The sequence below is a fragment of the Platalea leucorodia genome (assembly GCF_965183815.1).
Source record: "Platalea leucorodia genome assembly, chromosome: 3".
Classification (NCBI taxonomy): Eukaryota; Metazoa; Chordata; class Aves; order Pelecaniformes; family Threskiornithidae; genus Platalea; species Platalea leucorodia.
In genome coordinates, this window is record NC_138825.1 from 56,068,844 (window position 1) to 56,092,644 (window position 23,801).

The 23,801-nt window shown below is 40.4% G+C and overlaps 1 protein-coding gene across 2 annotated transcripts in view; it reads left to right on the top strand.

Moving 5' to 3' along the window:
- Nucleotides 1-23,801, top strand: part of UST (uronyl 2-sulfotransferase) — a gene marked incomplete at its 3' end in the record, with an annotated part of 166,778 nt that overhangs the window by 91,194 nt on the left and 51,783 nt on the right. For both annotated transcript variants that reach the window (XM_082305926.1, XM_082305927.1), the window contains exon 5: nt 14,035-14,188. In XM_082305926.1, coding sequence (XP_082162052.1) covers nt 14,035-14,188 — 154 coding nt within the window. The remainder of the gene's footprint in view (nt 1-14,034; nt 14,189-23,801) is intronic.

Consider the following 23,801-nt stretch of genomic DNA (forward strand, 5'->3'; position numbering starts at 1 on the left):
GCTTTCTACATGCCACAGTAGCAGAGCCATTACTGGAAGTCATTAATTTTTGCAGTGCAGCCATCCTGGGCATTAGTCCAGTGACCAAACTTGCTTCTCTTGTTTGGCATTTTATCCCTTTGAAACCAAGCTTTTGTTTGCAGGAAGGGATAAGGAACGCTTTATTCTCCTTCCTCCTGCACGTATCAAGCTGGCAGACAGGTAGGAGATAGAAGGCGTGTTATCTTTGCTACTCTTCTGTTAAGCTCAAAGGTCACTGTTGGGACAAAAGGAGTCTCTTCCACTCGCCTTGCACTTGTCTGGTTGAGTGCTTTCAAGATCTGTGGGGATTGCCTTAAGCCAATTAGAGCACAGCACCAAGGTACTAGAGAAGCAGAGAAGATGTAAGCAGAGTCGTGCAAAACAGCAGTTTTGCTTTGCTTTTGCTTATTGGTGCTTCTCAGCTTCCCAAACAGTAGTGAGAAAAATAAACTTGATTTTTGTTTAACATCACTGATGTGAATAGCAGCAATGACAAATCACTTGGATTCCCCTTGCTGCGCACCCTGCACCTGCTTATAAACCTGTCAGCACTTAAAGCTCTCTGATTATTCAGAAAAGCATCACGGCATTTACTTATTATTGTTTCCAACTGAACAAAAGGGACTATATCTTCTTTCCAGAAAAAATCTCTAGTGGAAGCGAGCTAAGCCTTCAGTAGTGAATTTGAGTCCCTGCATGTTTCAAAGGTCTGAAAACCTTAAAATCTCATCCTGACCTGAATGCTTGCCAGGGAGGCTTTCCCCTCATTTTTGAAGAGTGTTTTAAGAGTGCCTGCTGGTTCAGCTGAGTAAATGAATCCTCATTTACTCTCCTACATTTTCATTTTTAGTTCAGTACTATCTTTTCTCAATCCAAAGTAGTGGAAAGAGGCAGACAAAAAGGCAAATCTTAAAAGGATGTGTTAAAGCAAATCTTATGTGAATTTTTACAGACATAAATCTAATTAATTGCAGCTTCAAACAGAAGATAAAAAACTTGGCTTCTTGCTCTTCTTTGGTGTGAGTGAAATTCTACATAGTGCTTGTCACAAGAAAAGCTTTATTCTCAGTGGTTTGCAGCTTCTGTTCCCGGTCTCTTCCATGCAGCTAGAGCTAGCTTTAGGAGACGACCCAGTGCCTCAGGAGGGTGGCTACTCCATCCAGTTCATTTCAGGACCATTTCTTTTGGGGAAGGTGGTGCTGTTTATTGAATTCTCCTTTACTTGTGATTCCTGGGTGAGGCATTTCATTATGGCTCTGTGGTCGTCGTCCTGCTCTTTTCATCCTAAATGCTGGACTGACCTCTCCATACCTGGCTTTCTTCTAATAACCCTACTTGGAAATGGTCTTATACACAGAGGTAAACGTTTAGGTGCTTTTTGGTTTCATACTGGCTGTTGCTACTGGGGCTAGCCCAGCATGGGATTTTCTTGCTCTTGATTGGAAAAACAGTATTATTTCTCAGAAGTCTTCCATGAAAGCATCCAGGCTGCTTTTGGAGGCATCGAGTTACACCGCCTCTGCCGCTTCCTTGGGCACTTGGTTCCAGTTGTCTGTCAGCTTTACTGTCAAATTATTGTGGCTAATTTCTGATGTGAAGTTCTCTGCCTTTTGCTCCTTATTGACTGAAATGCTTTTTTTCTTCCCTGGTGTTTCTCCCCGTGCATCTATCTGCTGCTGCTACCTCCAAACACCTTTCATTCTTCCTTTTGATCTCAAACCTCTTGCCAGTGGGTGTTTTCCTCATCCATTTAATAACTCTGTGCCTCTTCTCTGAATCATCATAGAATGCTTTGGGATGGAAGGGACCTTTAAAGGTCTTCTAGTCCAACCCCCTTGCAAATAGCAGGGACATCTTCAACTAGATCAGGTTGCTCAGAGCCCCATCCAGCCTGTCCTTGAATGTTTCCAAGGACAGGGCATCTACCACCTCTCTGGGCAACCCGTTCCAGTGTTTCACCAAATGTTTCCAGTAGTTCCATAGTCTTTATTAAGTGTAAGCATCAAAACTGTACTCTGGACCTGTATCAGCTTCACTAATGCTATATATCGTAGGAAAAAAACCCTCTTTGCAGTTGCCATGCTTATACCGTCTAAAGCTACAGTTGCGCCAGAGCAATCTGGGCTTTCAGGGAGAGTTGTTTTTCTGGTGTGTTTCCTAGATCCTTTCCTAGCCACTGTTTACCAGGCTGCCATTTCCCATTCTGTAGAAATGGTGCTCATTCCTTATTCTTAAATGTGTTAACCAAGGGGGGAAAAAAGGAGCGACATGAAGCATGCGGAGCTACTAGCTGCTGTCCTACTGCAGCGGATGTTATGAAGTAGGAACTTCTTTGGGGGAAAAAAAAAAAAACAGAAAAAGAAAATCTCCTTTGATATTTGTGTGTACTCTCAGAATACTGAGATTTGTTGTCCTGTGTTAAAAAAAAGAAAAAACAAGGGACTTTTTTTCCTCACGTCAATTCTCTCAGGGATTCAGGAGGCTTGCCTCCATGCAGAGGTGTGTGCCCGAGAAGGGCACATTGCAGGACCAGGATGACAGCTATCATTTATCTTTGTCATATTACAATTCCTTTTCAAAGTCAATGCTGCATGTATTTAAAAAGAATTGTGGGAGCCATTAAATTAGTAAAAATACTGACAATTTTTTTGTCTTTTTCTGAATTGAAGTTTATATACTAATGTTGCTGGGAAAAGCATCCAAAATGTTAATCAGAAGCAAATATTAAAGCATGTCTGTACTCTAAGCAGGTAAAGATTTATATGCTGATACATTTGCTGAGATTGCGGGTGTTACTGGTAGATCCAAGCAGTACAGTGAATAACCTGCAGAGAGACAAAAAGCTGCTTCAGAATAGCTGCAGGTCGTTTGTTGTGCTTTATCATAAATGCCACTTGTCATCTATTTATTTAGTCTGAGAAAAAATGAAGCAGGAAGAAGTTTCAAGTTTGTGGAAAAGCCCTGCTTGACCTCTTGGTAATCTTCTGCTGAATTAAGTAACTATAACAGTCTTTGGGCAGCTACTGAAGATGCACAGCGTGTGCTCCAAGTGTCACAGATTTCAGAGAAGCAGAAGGAACGTTTGCGCTAACGCAGAGGGGGTGGTGAGGCCACGGCTTTGGGTCAGGATGAGTCCAGGATGGGGAGCATTGCGCAACTCTCATTTTGGACATGGGAAGGCAGCTTTCTTCCCTCCGACACAGAATTGTTACCTTCAGAGCATGCACTTACGGACCCCGGTTCAAGCAGAGTTGGGAAGCTCTCCTGTCTCGGGGTAAATGAACGTTACAGGGGCATGTGTAAAAACCTAAAATGTGCCTCTTTCATTCACTGGTAAGTGACTTTTGTTTGCTTAAAGGCTGGCTGATTAGATCAGGGTAAAGTCATAGGAGGCAGAAATGTTTAAAAGACCACCCAGAGAGAGAAACAGGCTTTTTCATGTCTCACTGGAGCCATGAGTTCTTTATTTTCTGTGGTAGTTATAGGCCACCGGGGAATGATCCACTTTAAAATTTTCTATGATGTGGTAAGGAGATGCAGAGATAAAGCATGGACTCAATTTAATCTTACATTTTAATTAGCCCTTATAATTCAGTTCAGTATATCTTATTTGTTCGAAGCCAGGATGAATTATCACCCGGCATTAGTATGTGAAGAGTCATCCTTTCTGCACTGTCAGGCTGCTGCCCTCTTCTTCCTTTCAGCTGCAGGTTAATATCTGTGGTGTGTATTTAGCATCTGTGTGCATGTGCTCGAGGGGAGGGGACAACACTTTCCTTTTAGCATAATTTTCTAAGGAAATAAGACTCATACAGCAGTTACAACTGTTCTGCACGTCTTTCCGGTTTCCACTCACGCCCAATTCCTAAATAATTTCTGAACCCGTTGGCCAGTTTCACACCAAATTTGGAAGGCCAGTAGAACACCCGGAGACAACCACACCGCTGCAGGTACACCTGCTGAAGGGAAAGCCAAGCAAAACAGAGCTGCTGGACCTTCTGCTGAGCCACAGCCAGCAGCCACTTCCCTGTGCCATGCTTGGATGCCAGCCCCAGCTCTGCCGTGTCCCTCTTGCTTGGTGCCTGAGGGATGGGGGGGGAGCAGGTTTTGGGGCAAAGAGAAAGATCTGTTGGGTCTTCTGCTTGGGAACATACTTATCTTTAGTCCCTGGAATCAACATAAGAAATATTTCTGGGTTTCTGTCGTTCTTTAGCAGAGTTAATGTGTAAAGTTCTTGTTTTTCTTGAAAAAGTAATTTTTGGTAGACAGTCTATATCAGCATTACTGTTTTTCTTGTTTTTCTATATTGCTTTTTTAAACAGACACAATGGCCAACACTAACTAATAAAAATGAGTAAATCAGGCTGCTGTAGCGGCAGACAGTGTCACATGCAGCAGTGCTGATCAGTTTGGACACTTTCCTTCAACTCTGACCTGAATTCTGAATTATGGATAGCAGTAAATCACATGCTGTATGAAGGCAGAGATAGACAAAGAGAGGATCAGTCTGGATAAGCCCAAAACTAAACTTAGTTTCTGAATATTGTTCAGTTTTGGGTTTTTTTTGTTATTCATCAGTTTTGGGTTTTTCTCATGTAGAAGCAGATCTAAAAATTAGAGTTTAATACAGCACTTTGACATTACAGCATTCCCTGTTCTTGGGCTCTGCAAAATGCGTCTGTACCCAACAAACAAAAAAAGAGGTAAATCTTGAAGAATTAACTTGACTATATGTCATGCAAATAAGCTGCGTGTTTGAAAGCAGGAGCACACTCTGTGCTGACAGCGTGGTGTTTGAAAGCCTTGCATGTTAGCTTGTTGATCATTTGTAAGGGTCGGATGATGCATTTACAATTTTTTTTATGGCACATATATATCTTGCTTTGCCATGAGTTAACCTGTGTATGTGTCTTTGGTCCACTGATTTGGAAATAAAAGTTCACTGTTAAATTTTTTTCATAGACTGGTAAGAGGTCGGTAAAACCAGGGTGATTCTGTGGTGCTGTTTTCATTGACTTAAAACAGAGTCATGGGATATTTGTCACAACACTCAGATTTATTAATAACTTGAGGATTCTTGTTTCTCCCTTCCTCTGGAACAAGTAATACCACACAGAGCGTAGATGTTTTGCAGAACACGCCTATTATGCATTTTAACCGTGCTCCGCTAGCTTTTGAAAATACCGTGCTGGGCAAATGCATGGAGTTGGCATAACAAGATGCTGAATGTCCCTGACCCTTTGAATGCAAACGCAGGTATACTTTGTATGAACAGCAGTAGTTCAGTCAGCTCGCACTGATCCTGTACAGCTCAGCGGTGGGAGGGATTGGGCTCTTTGAATGCCTCCTTGAATCAACATCTTGAAACAATGATTGCAGCCTAAGATTATCTACTAAAGTACTTTCATATTGTGCATTTTTTTCTCCTTTAAAAAAAAACCCTACACACCTAGGAAATGTCATTAAAAATATGGTAACAAAAAAATTATTACCCTCTGGGTAAGCTCTTAAAAGTAGGGAAATGTCAGCTAAACTTACACGCATGGCCTTAACACTGTGTCTTTATGTGTGTTCATTATAATCTATACTTTTTGCTAACACATCATGAAACACTTTCTACCACCATGTGAGGTCTGCCGTAAAGTACACATTTCATGAATGGCCACATGGTGCTGTAATCCCTTCTACATCTTTTTTCCTTTTTTATACTACATTTTTTTAATGATGTGAGTGTGTAATGATGTTTTTTAACTGTGACTTGGTGGAAGGCTAAGCACAAATCTAACGTGCAGTTTGACCTTTGTATGGTCTAAGGGGTTTTGGGGGGTTTATTTTTTTAAAAAACATTACTCTATGGTGAGTTTTTCCACAGATTTTAAGATTATCTGATTTAAAATTTATTTCTGTAGATTTACTGTGTTCTTCACATAATAGACTTTTTAGTTTTCATTCAGCTGCTAATACGATATTCTCAGAATGGAGATGGTTGCTTGAAATTTAGATACTGAAGGTGGGATCAGGAATAACACCTAAATTATCCTTTTTTTACTGTTGTTTGGTTTCTGTACTCACATTCATGCTATAGATTATATTACCAGTTCAGGAGTAACTTAAATTAAGAAAGATGTTGGTTACTCCAAAAGAGGATAAAGAGAATGATCAGAGATGTAAAAAAGTGACGTGTGAGGAAAGATTGAAAGGGCAGAGAAAGAAAAAAATGTAGAGAAGACTGGGAAAGAGAGGACTGTGGTAACACTTTTGAATTTTGAATATTTAAAAGGTTCTGCAGAGATAAAGGTACTACTATATGGGGTTTTTATGAGTAATGATAGCAGAAGTTAAATTGCATCGACAGAGTTCTAGATCAGACATTTAGGAAAAGGCTTGAATAACAAGGACAGTGAAGCAACAGAATAGATCGTACTTGAGGATTTTGGAGCTGGTGGTGGCAATTGCATAGCTGATCCTGTCGTCTTCCTGTGCTCTCGCAGCCCAGAAAGACAACCGTTCCCTGGGCCACATCAAAAGCAGCGTGGCCAGCAGGTCGAGGGACGTGATTCTGCCCCTCTGCTCTGCGCTGGTGAGACCCCCCCTGGAGCGCTGCGTGCAGCTCTGGGGCCCCCAGCACAGGAAGGACATGGACCTGTTGGAGAGGGTCCAGAGGAGGGCCCCAAAAATGATCAGAGGGCTGGAGCACCTCTGCTATGAGGAAAGGCTGAAAGAGCTGGGGTTGTTCAGCCTGGAGAAGAGAAGGCTGGGGGGAGACTTTATTGCAGCCTTCCAGTACTTAAAGGGGGTGTACAAAAAAGATGGGGATAGCCGTTTTAGCAAGGCCTGCTGCAACAGGACAAGGGGCAATGGTTTTAAACTAAAAGAGGGTAGATTTAGACTAGATATAAGGAAGAAATTTTTTACAAGGAGGGTGGTGAAACACTGGAACGGGTTGCCCAGAGAGGTGGTAGATGCCCCATCCTTGGAAACGTTCAAGGCCAGGCTGGATGGGGCTCTGAGCAACCTGATTCAGTTGAAGATGTCCCTGCCATTTGCAGGGGGGATGGACTAGATGACCTTTAAAGGTCTCTTCCATCCCAAAGCATTCTATGATTCAGGTAAAAAGATGGATTGTGGCAGTCCCAAGTCATTTCTAGTCTTTCTCCCCCTAGTGTAATGCATGATACAGACTATTTAGGTTTGAACCTAAAACCTTCATCTTTCAGGAAGGAAATTTAAGTCTTGATTCAAAATCACCAGTAATGGAGAATCTGCTGCCCCTGGTAAATTCTTCCAATACTGAATTTTTCTCTCGGATTGTAAATTGTGAGTTATTTTTCTTCTTAATTTTTCTGAGAAATCCAATTGACTCCTTTTCCTTGGATCTCAGAGTACATTTGCCCACTATGTAAAGATGCCTTTTATCAATTTTTTCCCCTATGTAAGCTTTCATGTGTAATTTCTTACATACTGTGGTGCAGTCACTTCTCAGCCTTCTCTGTAATTTTTTTTCCCCTTCTCATTTTCTTTTCAAGCTAAAGGTTTTCAGTTTCTTGACATTTTTCCATTGCAAGGCATTTTTTTTTCATCCTTCTTGTGACTTTGCCATGAACTTTGTGCATGCTTTGCTTAAAATGGACTTTGTTAATGGCCACATCAGTGCTGTGCCAGGTCTTTGCTCTTCTCTGCTCCTACTTCTCAGGACAAGGGAAGCTAGGATTATTCTGGTCTCTAAGGTCTCATGTGCTGCTGATAATCTGTGGAGGCATGCAAGTCCTTGCCAGAACTGCTCCTTCCCTGTGAGTGTCCTCTGCTTCTGGTTCTAGATGCTTTGGGTTTTATTTGCCGTATTACAGTGCATGACATTTGCTTATGTCTTGCTTGCCCTGTGGCTCAAGTGGCTCTTTACCAGCAAACCGCTCCCTTCATTATTCTCTCCTTTTGCAACTTTGTCATCTGAAAATGTTATCAGTAGTTTTGCACTTACTTTCTGAATCACAGATTATCATGTTAAACTGTGTAGATTCAAAGCCGCAAGCATAATGATACCCACAGCTCCCTATTTGACGGTGATTACGTAGAATTTTACATCTGGGACAGGGCAGCCATGTTTTCAATTTCAGTTACATTGATTTTTATTTTCTATACATTGTATACATGATATATACTGCCAGGTTACAGTGCTGTTTTTATTATACCCAATTTACTGTATTTCTATTTCCATATGGACGTTCTCAGCATTATCTTGAGTAGCTCTCTGTGACAGCCATTTCCACAGGACAGCTGGAATCGCCCATGACACCCTTGGTAAATGTGTTCATATGAGAAGCTGAATATGCAGTGCCAAGTGCATTGCAACGTCCTTTGCATTACAACCTTCCTAAGAAGTCAAGCCCCAGATTTTATGTGAACCTAACTATCTCAGCCAAATCTGTGGTCTCATCCAATTTCGAAGATGTATCTTTTCTACACACCATGTTTGTTGATTTAATACTTTCCAAAAAGCTGTGTCAGCTGTTCTACTACTTGCTGGGAATTTATTGTAATAATTTTTAATTAGTTTTTATGTTCCTCTGTATAATGTGCAACATTTGCATCTCTGATTTATAATGAAATGTTAATCAGAGGTCCAGAGAGATCCTGAGCCAGACCTTTGGGAAGTCTTGAATACAAGGTATCCGGAATTGAGTGATTTTAAATAATGCAGAGTTTGACTATAGCTGCTGTTAGTGTTTTGTGGAGACTTAGTGTTTTCTCTCTTACTTGTTTCCAGCTATAACTTTGCATTGCATAAATGAAAACCCAATTAGTATTTCCTTCTCAAGTTTTGCCTTTACTTGAGTTGGGGATGCTATACAGACCCAGGCAGGATTTGTATCAGTGTTGGTGGTGTTCATTATGAATTTATATTTTAAACTACTTTGATATCCTCAGCATAATGAAAGGCATATAAAAAAAAAAAAAAAATTTAGCATGCATGAATGGAAGACTGACAGAAATACAACATAAAATATTCTGGGAGATTTACAGGATAGTGAAATAGAGAAATACAAGGCTTTATAGTGTAATCTTTTAGCCATTCACTAGTCTGAGGCAGTTTACTAAGCAATTCCCAGAGGACTCAGTTGTGATTTTTACAATGGCATTACCCAGACACATCACTTGAGAAGGTGAAATTTCTACTATTGAAATCACAGCTCCAGAAAGGGTAATTAATGAGTGGAGTGTTGCCAGTTCGCACTATTTTACTGTTTAACTTTGAACCACTGGGCGTTTTGCATACACACACACACACAGCCCCCTCCCATTCAAAGCCAGCCCATCCAGGGACACAGTTTTGGAATGTAAAGATTTATCTCAACTCACTTTCCTTTTAACCTCCTAATTCCAAAGAAAAGCTTGAAAACATGGCCACAGAGTAGGGTGAAGGCACAAAAGCTGGAAGTGAGACACTACAGACAAAAGCAAGAAGATAAACTCCTTAATTTTGGAGGCTGGCAATACCATGTAGTCCCAGGCAGGTAGAACCTCAGCCCGCTCCTCTGGGAACCTTTGCAGAAAACGTAGCAGCTCATCCTTGAGGAGGGTCCTTCGGGCATCCCAGAGGTGCCTGCTGCCTTGTGTGCAGAATAGGGTTGCTTTGCCACAAGTGCATGCTAATACAAGATGTTATAACAACTTTTCATTTCAAGATACCTTTTTCAGAAGATAGATTTTGATGTAACTGCATCTTATTTAAGTCCTAAAAAGGTGAAAGTTGTACGTTAGTGCTTTTACATGATCTCCCCATGAAGCTGTGATGCAGAGCAGGTAATGGAGCCGTAACGTAATTGATGTGTAAAGCTTGCTGGGCAATTGTGCTCTCAGCGCGTGATTCTCCGTTGTATGAGGCTGTAAAAAGAAATTGTGCTTCATTTCTAAGAAGGACACAGTATGTCTGTCCCTATTAATAGTAGGTGACTGTCAGTTCTTATTTGCTTCTGTTATATTGAACTTCTAGCAACCAACTCATTTGTTTAAGGGGAGACATTTTACATTAAAAGAGTAGGAGGCAGCCAAAGTTCTTATGGAGAATAGGTTAGGAGTCGTCTTTTCCTTGAGGAATGTGGCTTGCCTGCAGGGATGAAGAAGCCTGCTTCTGCTTGTGAAAAGTTTTGTGCTGAACAGAATGCAGCAACCCCCTGAAGTGACGTGACAGGACTGCCCTTATTTTTAACCTTTCTTAAAATAATTGAAATGAAAAATAATAGGAGCTGAGAGATCCTCCATTTTACAGCCAAGGAAATCACTTTGGTTGAATTTTTTTGTTTCTTTTATTGGTTTTTTTGGGGGTTTTTGTTTTTTTTTTTAAACCCATAAGGGGTTTGTAAATGGTTTTGAACAAAGATTTTGCTCATGTAAATAATAAAATTGGAATTCATCAGAGACATGCTTCTAAGGGGCAGACTTGCAACATCTGGCATACTTTTCAGGCCTTTTTTTTCCCTTTTATTAAAAATTTATTAATGAATTTATTCATTAATGAACCTAAGTATCATTGATTGAAGCCTGCACATATGCTAGTTATTTTGATGGGGACTCCAAAAATATACCTGTCACAACAGAGCAGTTAAAACTAATGGGATTTAATAATATATACTAAATAAATCAGGAGAAGTACAGTACAGGAAGAGCACTGCAGAAGATTGGCGTATACGTTTGCAGTGCTCTGCTGGAGTGGTGGTGTCGTGGCCCACTCCTCTACCCAGTTGCAGCGATGTGCTGCTGGGCATGAGAATGATCAGGTACCTTTATCATGCAGGATCCAGTCTTGATCACACCCAGAGAAGGTAAGTCTTCTGCGTAGGCCTAGAAAAATATGACTGTGTCCCTTTTTGAATCCTTCACAATAGGCATTTGAGTATAAATAAGGTGACGTGGTGTATAATGAGAGCACAATATGTTATTGTTTGCAAGAGCATTTTCATGTGGGTGGTGTTAATTTGAAAAGTTTCACTCTGGGAAGCTAAGTAATATTTAATATGTTGTGATTGATACATACCTAAAAATATACAGAACATACTTGAACAAATGGAGCATTGATTTCCCCTTTTTTTCCCTCTAAATAGTTTGTTATTGATTTTTAACCAGTAGGATTTTTTATGCCATGTGAGTGCTGCTTAGCTTCCATAAAAAAAGTCTCAGTACAGTCCATAGAAACAAATGGTTGGAATTTGAAGTATTATAAACTATGTTTTAAAAAAATGCAGATTTGAATAAGAGCCAGAACAGACTTAATTTTTCTAAAAATTCCCTGCTTGTTGCTTGGTGGAGCAACTGCAACTGGGTGTAGACCAGGCTGGTTACAGTCTGTAGGAAATCAGAAATTCGAGTTGTCCTGCGTTTGAGGGGGGAACGGGGACATGACAGTCTCCATTTCAGAAATGAGAAGTTCCTCTGTAGCTCTTTGTGAAAGAGCGACCTCCCATCTCGGCTGTCCTCTTGGGACGGACGAGCTTGCATGTGCCTCTTCTCTCAGAGCTGTTGGTACCGAATTTACAGTTCACGTGTTCAGGGACATGACCTTACCAGCAAAAGGACGGGCTCTGACACTTTGGTGGGTTGGGTATGCAATCCGACCCCTCCTTTTACTTCAGAAAAGACATGTGTTTAGTATTTCCATCTAGACAACTAATAGCTGCCTGCTTTTGATTTTTCTCTCTTTTGAGGAGCATTTAGGCTTAGCATCTTCTACAAAACCCAGGCAGGATATCCCTGCTTTCTTGCTTCTCTGAATCTTGTAACCTTTCTGCCTCTATCTTAAGACAAGTTGCTGCTGCTGTCATCACTTCTTGCTGTCTTCATTGTGTCCCCTTTTCTTTGCTCTTCTCCACTCCCTTCTGTGTTTAGATTATTGCTGATCTGCATCAAGCAGCAGGAAGATAATGTGTTCGGTAATTTAGGTGCAACCTGTTCTTGCCAGCAATTTCACTTGAAAAATTTAGTTTTCATGGCTCCCAGCCATGGCATTCACCAAAAGCTTTCTATTTGAATAAATATTGTCAAAGCTTAATGCCCTCATTGTCCTATGGTATTTGCAGCGGTGCCTTTTTTTAATGTACATTTTATTTCTGTATAAAGACAAAAAGCAGCAAAGACAAGCTCAGAGAAGAATTCAGGGTACTGAATTCAGGATACTTCCCTTGCATGCCCATGTCCAAACCGAGCTAGGCGCTAATCAGGAAGCAAGGAGCATCTGCCTTCTTAATTGGATTGTTTTAAAATTTTATGCTGTCTGTGCAATTTCAAATTATGGCAGTGATCCTGCAGCACTGAGGTCAATGAGATTACTGATATGCATAGTTATTCATGAGACAAGCCTTTGCAGACTGTATTTAGTGGTCTGGGGAATCATGCAGAATAAAAATCAAGTTGAAACTGTATGGGATTTTTCTCTTGTCTTTTACTAGAATTCATATTTTTAAACAATTTTGCTGGCTCTTTAATATTAATGAGGAGCCCTGATCTTTTATTATACATATTCAGTTATTCACCTGACACAAAAGATGAAGAAAACCTGAGAGGATTTTTTTAATCTAAAGGGTGTCTTCAGTTTTCTCTCTTCTAATCTAATATTTTACATTTAAAAGGAAAATACGTAAATTGTGATTCAGAAAATCATCAGAACAGCATTGAAATAGTTAAATACGGCTATGTCCTCAAGCTCCCCAAAATAAAGCATAGGCTAGTGCTTAAGTAAGGATTGTTCTCCTAAACTGGGGAAACAGAAGGGAGAAACATAATTCATGTTCTTAGATCAGGCAAATTCCAAGTTTAATTTATCCCATGAACTTCTCAATCCAAAAAGGTTTCGATTTGTTCTTTATCTCACAGCATTTGTAGTCCATAAGTCTGTTTCATAGCATAAATGTCCATTCTTCAATTTTGACCATGGAAGAGTGTAAGCAGCTTTCCTTTTTTTCTTCCAGTTAGGCCTGTTCTCCTGATGCTGTGTATTGATGTAAAATACGCAGTCAGTATTTTAATGCTGTGAAAATACAGTATAATCGCAGACCTTCTTAAGCTCCCTTTTCCTCCTTTCCTCTTTTTGTATCCCACCTATTAAACTGAAGATGTTTGTCATTAACTACCAGGAGGAGGCATACAAGAGGGTAAGGTCGAGCTGATGAGGTTACTCTGGTTTATCTTCTCACCTCTAAATTGCAGGTACCTATGCTGCATTTTGCTTTTGTGTAGAGCCCGGTCACAGCTGGTTTTACCTTTTCCTTTTCCTTGGACTTGTGTGTACTTGAAATTGATACTTAATTTCTTTTTTGAAGCAGGAATTTTCATATTGGCTTCTTTTAAAATAATCTTCATGAAGTGCAGTACAAGGATAAGGCAGTGGATAACCACGAAATAACCTCAAGTCCAGCCGGTGGTGCAGGCTAGGGGTGAGGGGAGGAAGATCTGCACAAGTTCCAGCAAATATAAAGATGGAAATACCACGCATATCTGTCAAATTCATCCAAATGAAGCCTTTTGAAATAAGCTTGAATGTTGCAAAATCCTCTGCACGTTACCGCACTTACCGTACAGGTGAAGGTGATCCAAGGCTGCCTTATGGCAGTTAGTGTTAGGCAGTGCCTGCTCTGACATGACTTCCCAGATGGGAAGCGAGTGTTTAGAAGAAGAAATGCTCATCCTCAGATTCAGCTGCAGAAGATTCTTCATCTGAAAACAGCAAGGAGAAAACTCGGGAAGAAAAACTAGTGACACAGTGGAAAAAAACGGTCTTAAACTAAACTGTTTGTAGTACACGTGTAGCTTAATGTTGTATCATATTTACCATTCATCCTAAAAAGATCTTGCATGCTTTTACAAAGTTTTAGTAACTCCTTATAAGCTTCTCGGTTTCACTCCTAGCCTTGTAAAAGCTCTGAACTTCTGCAGAGAGCAATTTCAAAACATTCAGGTGAAAGGTGGATACGTGTGCCTATGTGAGACCTTCTGATGAGATTCACCCATTTTTCTTCCCACCAGGTTTGGAGGAGACCAGCCGGTGTACATCAATATTATTAGAGATCCTGTCAATCGATTTTTATCCAATTATTTTTTTCGACGTTTTGGAGACTGGAGAGGAGAACAGAATCACATGATCCGTACCCCCAGCATGAGGCAGGAGGAAAGATATCTGGTATGTTTAAATGAAAGGCTCTGATTACTGATTTCCCAGCATCATTACATAATGCTGATGTTCAGACTGGATGCTTGAAAAGTGGGAGACTGAGGCATCTTCTGTCTTGCGTTTTTTCCTCTGTCTTTGTCTTGCCTGGACCTTAGTTTGGTCAGCTTTAGTATGCAGAGCATTGCTGATGAATTCAGTGATCCAGTTTGTTCTTGTATAAGCTGACAACAAGTCCCAGATTGCCACCATTGAATTATGGTCCTTTCACTGAGTTAGATTTGCACTATATAGTGGTTAGGCATAATAATTCTGCCCATATTTATCACTGTGAGTATTCAGGCAGATTTTTAGGTTGAAACTATGTCTAACTGTGCAACCTCAGAGGAAAATAGGGAAATGGAGCAATTCAGTGAGCCCAAGCCTCTAATGTTCTTGCTGGTAAATTGTGCACAGTGTCCTTTATACCAGCGCTCCAGTCTCAGTTCTTGGTTTGGTTTTGTTGCCCTTTTTTGCATTAAGAAGGTGTCAATAATGCTGGATAAGCTGTTCATAATAAGTTTTAATTTTGCACAACTGCTGAACTGTCATAACGCCTGTCAGCCTTTGTCACAGACTAAGGTCCCATGGCAGCAGGTGTTCTACAAATGCTGAATGAGAAACAGAAGCTAGGGAGGTGGTCGCTTTGTTTGTTACAGATGTCTTTGCGTGCACACCGACACCTCCCTAAGAAGGCAGAAAGGTGGAATTAGTTCTTACCCTCTCTGTAATGGAGATCCAGTTTGATTGGACTCAGCCTTCAGCCACACTTGAACCTGCAGTGGGTTCAATGACAGCAGTGACAGGAGAGCTCGATGGTCTGCTGTGAGATGTTGCAGGCCAGACGTGACATCAAAACAAGAGAGGGCTGTGTCTTCTGGAGAACAAAGAGAGAGGATGTTTTGATGATGTTTTGGAGGGGCAGGACAGTACAAGACATGATGTGGATGAGCTGTAGAGAACGCAGCTCTGAACGACTGCCACACAACACGTTTCGGTCCTAGCTGAGGTCAGATGGATCCAAGGAGGGCTGGGGTTTTTTCCGTATGACAGGGCTGTGTTGATTTCTTCTGTACTTTACTACTGTTGTTTGTCATGGAAAGCCCTGTGAACAGATAAGCTTATAAATTATGAATAATTGACGGAGGGGGTTATCGGTGTAACTATGTATAACCTTAAACTTTAATGACATCTGCTATACAGATATAGACTCATTTCAATAACGTTGCAAAGGGTTTCTTATTTGCTCTAAGTCTAGAGATACCGAAGAGGTCCCTGTGTCAGCTGAGGAGGTTTTGACCTCCTGGTGTGCAGAGGTGGAAGGCAGTCCCAACAGCTTTGCATGCCGTGTGCGTGGACTTTTGTTTCCTTGTCTGTGAGTGGGACAGGGGGGTTGCAGAAATGAATGGGGGCTGGGTTTTTTACTGCATGATTGTTTTGCTAGCGCTGTCATGTTTTCTTTTTTGAAAATGTTAAAAATCAGCAATATGGTTTGTACTTCACTCTGAGTGCCTCTACTTCTCATTTGAAGTGGAACATGCAGGGATTGGCACCTCTCACAACTGACTGACTCTGTAAAAGGTATTAATTCAGAACCGCCTGTGCAATTTAAGATGTGATATGTACAGCCAGTGAAATTTTGCTTCAAGCAGAACTGAAATGAGTAGATCTAATCCCTGTTGTTTGTGTTGATTTAAAAGCTAATAGAAAGAAATCACCTTGCATTTTCATTTGCGTTGGGATGTTCTTTAAGAAATTAATTATTTATATGCATGCACACACATATGTACACATCCACAGATCAGTACAAAAGCAATAATGAAAAGGAAATAAAAAGTGGCCATCTGAGGTCAGTAGTCATTTTGTTCAAAAGGCAATTTGCTGGTCTGAGGCACCATCAGCATCCTTTATAAAAACTTTTTTTGCTTTTTCGTTTTGGTCTTCTCTGTTGGTAATTCAGTGTTAGAAGCCTGGAAATGTTTTTGGAATCTGTCCTCCATCCCTCCTTGGAAGGCTTTGGCTGTCATTTGCACTGCTCAAAGAGGGCGGTTGCTCCTGTCACAGTAACGTATAGGCCACCCACCAGTGAAATTCATTTTAACAAAAGTCACTCATTCCGAATGTTAAGCATTTTTAAGACTTGTGCTATCCAACTACATAATATATGGCATGACTGCATTTTAATCTTTTCCTCAGTGGTGCAAGGAAATCTGCTGGCATGTATTTTAAAACTCAGGTAATGGATTTTGTGGAAGGGTAGCTTCAGAAATCTGCTAAATCAATTGCCTGATCTAGCTGTGAAGAAAGTAAGCGGATGGTTTTACCTCTGAGCATAAGCAAGTGCGGCCCTTTAGTACACGACTGGTGGCGGGCCTGATTGCTGGCCTCATACCTTTTGCAGTTCTTCCTTAATATTTTTTTTCTTCTTCTTTTTTTTTTTTTTTTTTTAATTGAAAACTCACCATAAAGCATTGGATTTTTTACAGGGGACTATTTAAAGGGTAGGCTTAGATTTAGCATATTAAATAGTTTCTATATTGATCACAGTATTAAACCCAAGTTATTTGGAATGAGGTGTGCCTGACTGTGAGCACATATGTGAAAGCTGGGAGGAGGATACGAGAAGCTTTTACTTTTCTTCTTCCATCATGCCTCAGATCAACAGCTAGGAAAATACAAAACTGCTGATTGCTCCACAACATTGAGCTCATTGCTGAAGAGCCTGAGAAGCCTTGTGTTGACAGCTGTTACAGACTTAGAAAATGGACTGGAAAAGCTGTAAACGTAACTCCTCTGTTTTACCAGGAGAGACAGGTTGTGTACATCTTTTGAAACTGGGGTATTAGGGGCTAATTGTGCTTTTCTCAACCATGATGTGTCTGGCTTCCCATCTTTTTGAAGGTGTCTTGGGCAACTGGGAACCTTTCCAGGCCATCTTGGCATCTTGGTCAATAGCTGCCAACACTGGGCCTCCTCCCTTGAAAAGCTGAGGGCAGTGTGCATTTCCTCTCAGAAACTGCAGTGTGAAAGTGTGGGAGCTCAGGACCTCTGTAAAGTAGGCTCTGAAGGGAGGAAAGGCATTTTAAGATCAGGTTTTGTATCCGCTGAACTCCTGCTTGTCCGCCGGGTTGTGATGTCCTTAATGGAGGCATTCCCTCCCCTCAGTTCGGATCCTTAAGAAAAAAAGGGAAGTGAAAAAAAAAAAAAAACCTTGAAGTCTTGTAGTACCTTGGGTGCTGTTTTTTTAACTTTGAAACTCTGAACTGCTGACATGGCAAAGATCAGAAACGGAGACAGAAATTTCCACTGTTCGCTGATCATTTGAAATTTTCTCTGAATAGTTTCAGGCTTTGACTCTGTTCCAGAGAAAACAACCATTCATTCAAGAGTCAGATAAATTGTTTTAAATGTTTCGGTAAATGTCTGTGTTTACCAAAATTTAATTGAAAGCCAGGATAGAAAACAAGCCCTTTATTCATGAGTCAGATATGGCAGAGGCAGCTGCTGCAATGTGAGACTTTCCACCCGGATCAGCCAGCTCCTTGCCCCAACCTGGCGCTTTCTCTGCTGGAGTGAGTTACTGTCAGGGACCTACAGAGATCGCTGCCAGCCTTCCCCAAAATAAATAGTGGCAATGCATTAGCGTGGAATATGGCAGAGAGGTAATGGTCTGAAACGGTGGCGAGCACGTCAGGTCAAGTCTCAAGCACATTCGTGCGAGAGTTGCCCTACCTTGTAAGATGAGATTAATTCACAAAAGTTAGCTTAAATCCATCGTAGTGAATGTGTTTCAGGTTGAACTAGAGTTATTAGAGTAAATACGCTTCAGTAAGGCAAGTAACCCCTTATCAGTGCAGCTCTGAGTGCTGCTGGTACCAAGCAAAAGAAAAATATGCACCAGATGGTTTAGTTTAAGGCCTGAGAACGCAGAAGGTAGGAAGCACTCCTGATAAAAAGAGGGACTACCATAAATATTTGAAAGCTTTGTATTAAAAATTGTCCTTTCCAGAAGGTTTGTTAGTAATTACCTAGTAGTTACTACAACTGCAGCGTGCGACATCAAATATAAAAGGTATACATGGGTTTTTCGTCTTTACTTGCTAAAACTTTGATCTAAGACAGCTAAGGCTGAATGAGTGTGTGAAGCGGCATGGGCTGTGTATTGTTGGCTGAATTGCAGGAAATCTGGTTATAAGCGATTCTGATCTCTAGGCTCACGAGTGGCGTGGCTCCTAACTTAGTCAAGTGCAAGATCTTCACATCTTCGAGCTAATTTGCCAGAAGAGAGAGGTTTTGTGTAAAAAAGGTTGTTCAGTAAATTAAGAACTTGTCATCTACCTATAAGACGTTTCAGATTTTCATTATAATTAGTGATTAAGTTTGCAATGCAGCTCTGTCAGGCTCAGCATAGTCTTTCAACTTCATCTCTGAAAATAAATGTGCTTTTCTCAGCTAAAAATAAAAATATTCTAACAATATTCAGCCTCAGTTATGCTGAAGAGTATTCATGCAAGTAATCCCATAAAGGAGCATCTGTCTTTTTGTCTTCTAAATTAAATGTTAAAATATTTGTAAGAAGTGTGTTAGGATTACTGCAAAGGAGGGAAGTAAAATTCAAAGGACGTCAGGGAACTTTCAAGTCAAGTTTCTTAAAATAATAGGGATCTCTCCTGTGGCAAAGATTGGCTTTTCTTGCTGAATATTTAAACCAATGTTGTTTAGGTTATTTCAGAAAGTTTAAACAAAATTATAGAAAAAGCTGAACGGTTAAACTCCATAGAAACTCCAAACAATTTTTTCCCTGAATTTTGAGAATTTCCTTTTATGACTACATTGTTTTTCATTAACATAAGAATTTTCACTAAATACCCTTAAGCAATTTCATTACTTATAGCCGCAAATTTCTATCTACAATGAAGTCTGTTTTTAACAATTGCATTGGTTTTCTGATGGCAGCGAGCTCTCTTAGTTCCTGCCTTTATCTGGATAATAAAAATATTTAACCATGGCTAAATGTATTGTGAATTTTCAGCAATAGTAACACATGGAACTTTCTCCTTCATGACTTTAGTTATATTTCTTGAAGCTATTCAGTCTGCCAGGGACGTGTCCTCCAAAGGAAAGACCATGGTACAGAGCCCACGCCTCCCCCTCCTGACTGTCGCTCTCATGCCTGTGCTTCTGTATAAAAAAAGGCAGTAGGAGAGTTGCCTGCCTGCAGGTTTGGTGGCGGAGGGAGTAGAGGGTTCCTTTCTGTATGGGATTTTTCTGCTGAGACCCTCACAAGGGGCTGCACGTGTTCCTTGGTTGAACCTTGGAACTTTCGGTGAGGGTCCGGTGAACTTGGTTAACATTGTTTAGATTGGAAACCTGAGGCATGCAGAGGTTAAAATGATTTGCTTATGTCTGTGCAGTGCGTGCCATATATTAGGCAGTTAAATATATAAATAAAAAAAGTACATTTTTCAGTTCTTGGGTTCAGAGCTGTAGTTGAGAGACTAAATATTTTATGCACCCTCAGTGTTTTTCCTAGGTTACCCCCATACACGCAGTAGTCCTTTTGCTCCCTGTGCTCCATGTCGGTGCTGAGATGGTTTGCACTGGTCATGGGACACCCCACAAGGCAGCGTGTCCGGAGCCGCAGGGCAGCGCTGCAGCTGTAGGTCTGGATGTGGGATCCCACCGTAGCGCCCATCGCTGGGGCCGGGGCCGGGAGGGCGCTGCCGAAGCGCAGCCACCTGTCGGCGCAGCCAATTAGACCAGTTTGCTGCTTCTTCCCTCTAATGAGGGCTTTTAATAGTCTCCAGCTGTTCCCTTCTACCGCCTTAACTCCTCACAGCAAAATTTCTGGCCCGTTTTCATGACTCTTCATCTGCTGTGTATGCTCTAAAGCACCATCTTTCCCTTAGATTCTCCCGTTTTGTATTAATAATGTATCAAACCACAAAGTTAATGATAATTCAGACCTCAGCTGGAGGAGGAACTGCTTAAACAACTTACAAAATGTAATATTAAAGGAAATGTTTTCACGGCTGACATTTACTTTTCAGTGGCTTTAATTTACAAACCAGTATTTTTTAATGTTCCCCTGCGGAGTTTGCATTCCAAACATTGCAGCACTATGCAATTATAGGAGAGCAAGAAAATGTGCCTTCCTAATCTGTTTTCATTTACTAGTCTTGAGTCGATTGCACGTAGTAAATAAGCAATATACCATTGGTTAAGATTGCAGCACTAAAATCTTGTGTGTAATTCATAATACATACTTATATTAACAGCAAAGATAAAAAGATCTGGATTTTATTAATACCATGCTTTTATTTTAATGATACCATTCTGTCTTGCATTCCTTTTCCTGGAGGCAGGATACAGGATAACCACAATATTTTGCTTCAGAATGTAAAAACGTGAGGTATTTTTTCATGCAATGTTGTACTGGTCTGAAAATTTCTGGCTGTTTCAAATGTTAAGAAACTACATGAGAAACCAGAAGCCAAGTAGCAGAAGAGTCCTAAGCACCAAGTACCCACAAATCTTACTTAAACTTAACATTATTACAGGGTCTTAGCACCACCAATAAGCAGCACATATAATATTTAAGACATTTGTATGTATAGTAATTTATGTTCTTTTATTTAAGGACCTAGCTGTATTAAGAAAGCCGAGAATGATGAATCTTCATTTTTATGGCAATTTTGCCAAGTTTGTTATTTGTGCTCTTCTGAGCATGAGTACAGGGATAGCTCTTGGTGTTCTGTGTTCTTTTTTGGTTTCTGTGTGTTGTGGTAGCCTGGGGAACCAGTTTTCTCCAGCTTCTCTATAGGAAGCTATTGTTTGTAGAGTGGAAAATCCCAAACACAGAACAATGAGTCTGATATATTGATGCTGGCCTTCTAAGGCCATATAAACTGTATAAGAGAAGAGAGTATGTCCATGTTACATTTTCAGGAGATGTATTTTTGGAGATTGAAACAAGAACAGAAAGGAGCATTCTTGTGTAGCTCAGGGATAAAAGCCAGCCTTGCCTTCAGCGAAGGCGGGAAAGCGGTTTCGGGGAGGATAATCCCTATTTCACATAGAAAATGATGGGTTCTGTTACCAGTCAGGAATGAGATCTTGTGTGTGTGGTAGATGGTTCTACCACAGCATCAGCTCGGTTCTCGGTAGCACTCAAAAAAAGGCAAATCAAAAGCAAGAGAGAACAAAACAGAGAGCTCCATTGTGTACAAATCTGTAGTGTGGCTGTATTTGACTTCTTTCATTTGACATATGTGACCTCCCATTCCCAAAATGAGTTTGGAAGAACTGGAAAATACTCAAATTGTTAGGAGCAACGATTAAAGAGAGGAATAATATCCATACGAGGAATTACTAAGTAGGTTAGGACTCTTCAGATGAGGTAGAAGAAAACAAAGGAAAGGATATGAGAAGAATAGTTTGCAGGAGGCATGGAAAAGTTGTGTCAAGGGCTAGTGCTTGTGAGCTGTTTCTGTGTGAGACCTAGAAGATCCCCACGGGAAAGGGCAGTTGCCAGATCCAGGAAAGAGCAGAAACATGCAATAGTTCGGACAACATGTAATTAAGCCATGGAAGTCCTTGCTGGATGTTGTTGTGGAAAACAGAATTTTACATGTGTTCAAAAAGGAAACATTTTAGGAAACATTTCTTTACAGAGGGGGGTGGTCAAACACTGGAAAAGGCTTCCTAGAGAGGTGGTCGATGCCCCAAGCCTGTCAGTGTTTAAAAGGCATTTGGACAATGCCTTTAATAACATGCTTTAACTTTTGGTCAGCCCTGAATTGGTCAGGCAGTTGACTGGATGATCATTGTAGGACCCTTCCAACTGAAATACTCTACTTGACTCTATTCTACTCTACTCTACTCCACTCTCTTTAAAAAGAGTAAATATGTAGCCCTCCAGGGCTATTAATTACCAAGGCAAGATCTCTTAAGTAGAAAATCTCTGATAAGTACATAGCCGGAGCCTCGGGGGTACCCAGAAAAGGGGTAGAGGTTCTTCATAGCCCATACTGATTTTCTGAAATTAGTGACTGTTCTGGGTAACTCAAAAGCAAACTTTGTAATTACATGCTTGCAATTGAATTCTACTACTAGGTGATTGATATAAGATAGTTACCATTATAGACATCTCCAGTTGAATGTATTGTATCTTGACTTCGAGTGTTCATGGGTTTATGCCATAGTGGCTAAGGTTTTGTTGTCTTACAGCTCTGCCGATGGAATGAATTTTTGTAATTTCCAAGCTGGCACTGAAGCTCTTAATTATTAACAGTGTCATGACTATTCTCAAATTTATCTTAAAAAGCTAAGATGCGAATACATTTAAAGTATGAAATGCAACCACAGCTTTACATTATGCGCTGCTAATAGTAGAGGTACCAAAACAGAAGATGTGAAAATCCTGAGGATAGTGGGTTTAAAGATTTTTTCAGTGCATGCTTTCCAGAAAGTAGAAGTCTCTTGGTTTTGATGTACAATACTTTCAGTATGGATGAGTTTCAGGTGTTCTGATAATTTTTGTAAGTCTCAATTTGAGTATTTGCATTTTCAGTTCTCATGTATTTTGTTAATGTGAAAGCAACAGGAAGACACATGTAAGGAGACAACACTTAAATGGTTCCCAGTAAGTGATGACTTAACAATAATTAGCTGGTACGTAACCATTGCAGGTGAATGGAAACAGGAGAATCTGTGTGTGATGTGAAGGTTATCTTCAGTGCATAGTCCAACATTTTGTGCATTGTGAAGCTGGAGAGTGGTCTTTAGTAGTCAGCAAGTAAAACTAATTATTGATTGTTATGTTGTTTGTCTAAAGCTGGAATAGAATGATTTTTAGAACTGCAATGGTTTATCATCCAGAAGAAAATCATAGAAGAATGCCTCCAATTTCCATTTCTGTTAGTATAAATTTTAAAATTAATCTTTTTAAAGTTACATTTTATACATGGCCTAAATAACAGAGATGGGGCATTGACCAGCAAATAGTCTGTTTTAAAAATATGATGCAATCATATATGTGTGCGTGTCTGTGTTTAGAAATCTAACTTTTTGAAATGTTTGGTATTGTATTCATGTTTAATTAAAAAATGTTTTGAAGTCTTGTCTAATGAAATCGTGGTAGCCTTCCCTAGAAAACCCTCCTAAATACCCTCCTAAGTACACTCCTGGCTAGGAGTAGAGCTGTTTCCTTTTCCTGGTTGCTTTATGCTCTAACCACCTTAAATGAAAACTGTTTTATGGGCAGTGTGATGGGGAAGGAAACTGCAGGACCTGTCAGTCCTCTTGACAGAGGAAGGGCAGAGAGAGGCAGCCATCCCCTTACTGCCAATGCATTGAACATGTTCAGGCTGTGTCGTGATAATGTAATTTCAAGCAGTCGGATACTCACTTCACTCTGTAGGTGTCAAAACCTGCAGGAACCGACAACCTGTGAGAATAAAACTGAATTTATTAGCCTGTTTTACTTCTTGTCTGTCACTCTCCTTCCTCTTTCCTTTTTGTGGTTTATACATAAGTTTTCTGGCTGTCAGCACTGCCAGTGAAGTGAAATAAACTGAAATCCTGA